We start from the raw sequence: 3,801 nt of genomic DNA, 5'->3' as shown, positions 1-3,801 counted from the left end.
GCAGCGCCTGCGCACGGCGCGTCGCCCGGCCAGTGCGGCAGCGGCGGGCGGGCGGGAGCCGCAGCGGCGGCGGCGGGCGGGGGGCTGAGGGCGGCGGCAGCGCAGCGCCCGGGTGAGGGGCGGCGGGGGGCACCCGGCCCCGCTCCTGCCTCGTTCCGGGCCGCCGCGTTTCGGGGGCCGCACGCCGGCGTTTTGACATCTCGGAGCCGGGCAGGGCCCGGCCGGCGGTTGTCGGGGCCGAGCCGGGGGCTGGCGGCCGGTTTTGGGGGGGCGGTGGCGTGAGTGGAGCGAAACAAAGAGCGAGGAGGAGGAGGAAGAGGACGAAGGGGACGCTCGGGCCCTGCCACATTCCTGCGCGGAGGAAGGCGGCGTTAGCCCGTCACGGACAGCTGGGCTCCGCGCCCTCGGCTGCTCCTGCGCCTCTCCCGGCCTCGGCAGGAGGAGGAGGGACAACCATGTAAGTTCGGGGCTGCGACGGGTCCTGCAAGAAGATGGGGGATGCTGCGGACGCCAAGGAGATGAGGAAGACTTTCATTGTCCCTGCCATCAAACCCTTTGACCATTATGATTTCTCCCGAGCGAAAATCGCCTGTAATCTCGCCTGGCTGGTGGCCAAAGCCTTTGGGACAGGTAGGTGGCGTCGGCTTCTTCCCTGCCTTTGATGCTGGTTCCTGCCTGGTTGCTTCGCTCCCGAGGACGTGCGAGCAGATGGCAAGGGGAGGCACAAGGTGCCGGCAAAAGCATTTCGGTCCTAGGGGTCCCTTGTACCTCCTGGTGGGTTTTGTTGGTTTGTTTTTTCCTTAATTACCTTGTGGTCTTCTCAGCACCGCTGTTTCCTTTTAGTATTTTTTTGTATTTTACAGCTAATGTGATTTTATTTTAGGATTTGAACTCTGCAAATCGTGGTTCGTTTTATTTTTTCCCAGGGTCACGCTTCTAGAAGGCCAAAAAAAAAAAAAAAAGCAACCCAGCAGTCTGTGTTTGGGTGTTTAAGTGCTGAATTGAGGGTTAGCGATGGAAATGGATGTGCACCGCAGTTTTGACGTGCGTGCCGGTAGCCTGTAGCCATTTGAATGGTTAAGCAATAAGAAGGATTTGGGGGAAAAGCGTTTAATGCTGGGTTTTGGCCTGCAGAGTACAGCAGGCTTTCCTTGTCTGTGATTGTAAATAGAATTGATTGTAATGCCTCCAAGAGGCGTTACTTCTGGGTCTCTGAAAACCCAGGCCTTGAGGAATACCAGACCTATTATTCTATCCTTGAAATACTGTTAGGCGTTGAGGAACACCAGGCTACAGAGGTCTTCTGAGGAAGGCGTCTTGAAAACTTACCAGGCTGGGTGGTGGTTTTTTTTTTTGTTGTTTGTTTGTTTTTATAGCTGTAGTATATTAATCGTCTAGTTTTCTATGATTTAAAAATAGGGGTTTTCTTTGAAAGGTGAGCTAAATGTTTGCAGTCTATATTTTTACTCCTCTTCTGTGTAGAATAACAGGAAAAGGTCCCTCCTTTTGGAGTTCTGTGGCTTTTGCATTTAAGGCCAGAGCATTGTTTTACATACTTCAACAGGGTTAAAGGTGTACCATTATAATGCCCCTGGGAACCAATGATATTTGACACAGGGCTTCTAAAAAGCCGCTTTCAAAGTGTTTGAACCTAGTGAAATTTTGCTAAGGTCAGTGACTACTGAAATAAAATGCATATTCATCACATTAGAAAGAAAAACATCAAAGTACTGTTTTCATATTATGAAAAATTACCAGTAAGTATTCCTTACTTTCCTTTGTAAACTGAGGAGGTATATAATGCTTTTGTATAAGGCTTTATCAGCTTTGCAGATATAAGAGGTAGATAGTACTAGTGATAATTCTTAAAGTCCTTGTTCCTAGGTTTTGAGATGATTATCTTTTTGAATAGCTCAGCTTTATAGGCTGTATTTGTGGGGTGTCGGGTGTACAGTGCTTGTGCAATTACATAACCCAGCATTCTAACCTGAAAAGCTTTTTCTATTGGAGTTGGACAAATTCTCAGGCTGTGGTTGAAATGTCTTGGTTCATATTGGTGGAGTTGTTATTGGATGTGTAAAGCAACTTCCCGGGTACTTGTCAGTTAACACTTTATGGAAAGTGTGATCCAAAACAGGTTCTTGTACTCCTTGTTACTGTGGTGGTTCAGAGACACACAAGTGAAACATCATTAGAGGAGGTGATAGCTCCTTTTGCCCCCTAAATACTTCCATAACCTAACTGGTAAGAAGAGAGCTAAACAAATGCACTTGTAGTGTTTCTGTTCTCACGGTTCCTCTATTTGGTTAATATCACTAGTAGCTTCAAAGAAGAGTTCCTGTCTAAAGCAGGGAAAAACAGTATACAAGACTTACATGTCTGCAATACAAACGCTTCCTTTATGCGTGGAGAGAAACAGAAGAACTGACCTTCACCTTTTCCAAGAAGGAAGGAAGTTTGACAGGATTGGATTTTTTAAACTATTTGTTTTAGTTCTTTAGAGTAGATCACAACCTCAGCCATGTCTCCTGCTAGCTATCGCTATATGCATTCATACAAAGGAATTACAGAGGATTATTAGAGTGCTTACGGAGGCCACATCTTATTTCTTTTTTTAATCCTTGAAATACTGGAATTCCTTGAGTGGGTGGGAGAAGTGAAGGATTTTTCCCCACCCTCTCTGCAAGAAATGATTGCTGTTCACTTGGATTAATGAAAGACATAAGTTGCTGTAGTCCACATCTTTATATATCAAATGAGTACATCTTTCACGTCCAGTGGGCATATTTTGCATTCTTAAAAGCATATTGTAATACAGTCAAAATTGTTGGGTAAAGCTTGAGCAGGTGTTGTGAAGAGAATTCTCTTGAAGAAGAATTCTGGAATATGGAGCATTCATTAAGATGTAGCAGTGACTTTTGGTGGTTGATGATTGTTATCTGCATTGAAAACCAGAGAGACCAATTGTGTGTTGTTATCCTGCATGAAGCTGTGAGAACAATCTGGCTGACAACATAGCCAAGTCAAAGTAAGTTGTCTTGCTTGTAAGCTGTCTTTATAAGAGTAAGTACACTAACATCTTGAAGGCATCTTGTTTGAAGAATATTTTATATGAAGATTTTTTTTAAGAAATGCTGACTGAAGACAGCATTCACATTTGTGTATTGACAGAGTGTGGGGTTTTGTATCTTGATGGTTCTCATTGTTTTGTTTTGTTTTGTTTTGCAAAAAGTTTCCCCATGTTAGTGCAGGTTAGATTAAACATTTTGTGATAACATTTTATGATGATTTTAGTGACACAGCTAGCAGTAACTGAGGGGCAATGTTTGACCTTAGAAATTAAATCTGCAAGCACTCAATTTCAGTGTTAACTCCCAATGCTGGGAGTTAACTGTTTGAGTATAGAAAAACTGCTTTCCAAAGGAGTGCTTGAACTGTGTTGATGATGATATATGATTTGACTTAAAATATAATAATTACTAATCTTATTAAAAGAATCTAATTAACAAAAATAATTTTTAAAAGGTCTTAGTGTTTTGCTCTGTATCCTTTTTTTCTCAAACAACAAAAGTGGATGTCATCATTTTCAAGTGTGAGGTTTTGTCTTCTCACTCTACTGTAGTCACAGAAGATGTAGCTGGAAAAACTCTTCTGTCCAGCATCCTGAAAATAGGCAGAGCTAAATATACATTATTCCTGATGCTTGTTTAGCCTGGGTTCTTTTTTTGTTTTGTTTTTAATCTTTAATTATAGAGATTCCATTGTATGTCTGGTAGTCAGTTTGAATCCTTATATATCTCT

The 3,801-nt window shown here is 43.5% G+C and overlaps 1 protein-coding gene across 4 annotated transcripts in view; it reads left to right on the top strand.

Moving 5' to 3' along the window:
* The first annotated feature begins 124 nt into the window (after positions 1-124).
* CAMSAP2 (calmodulin regulated spectrin associated protein family member 2) overlaps positions 125-3,801 on the top strand; it is an 85,018-nt gene continuing 81,341 nt past the window's right edge. For all 4 annotated transcript variants that reach the window (XM_035537584.2, XM_035537583.2, XM_050712237.1 and 1 more), the window contains exon 1: positions 125-630. In XM_035537584.2, coding sequence (XP_035393477.1) covers positions 492-630 — 139 coding nt within the window. In that variant the 5' untranslated portion in view covers positions 125-491. The remainder of the gene's footprint in view (positions 631-3,801) is intronic.

This window comes from Cygnus atratus, chromosome 8, assembly GCF_013377495.2.
Source record: "Cygnus atratus isolate AKBS03 ecotype Queensland, Australia chromosome 8, CAtr_DNAZoo_HiC_assembly, whole genome shotgun sequence".
Classification (NCBI taxonomy): domain Eukaryota; kingdom Metazoa; phylum Chordata; class Aves; order Anseriformes; family Anatidae; genus Cygnus; species Cygnus atratus.
The sequence above is the reverse complement of the archived record's forward strand: the minus strand, read 5'-3'. Positions and strand labels throughout refer to the sequence as shown.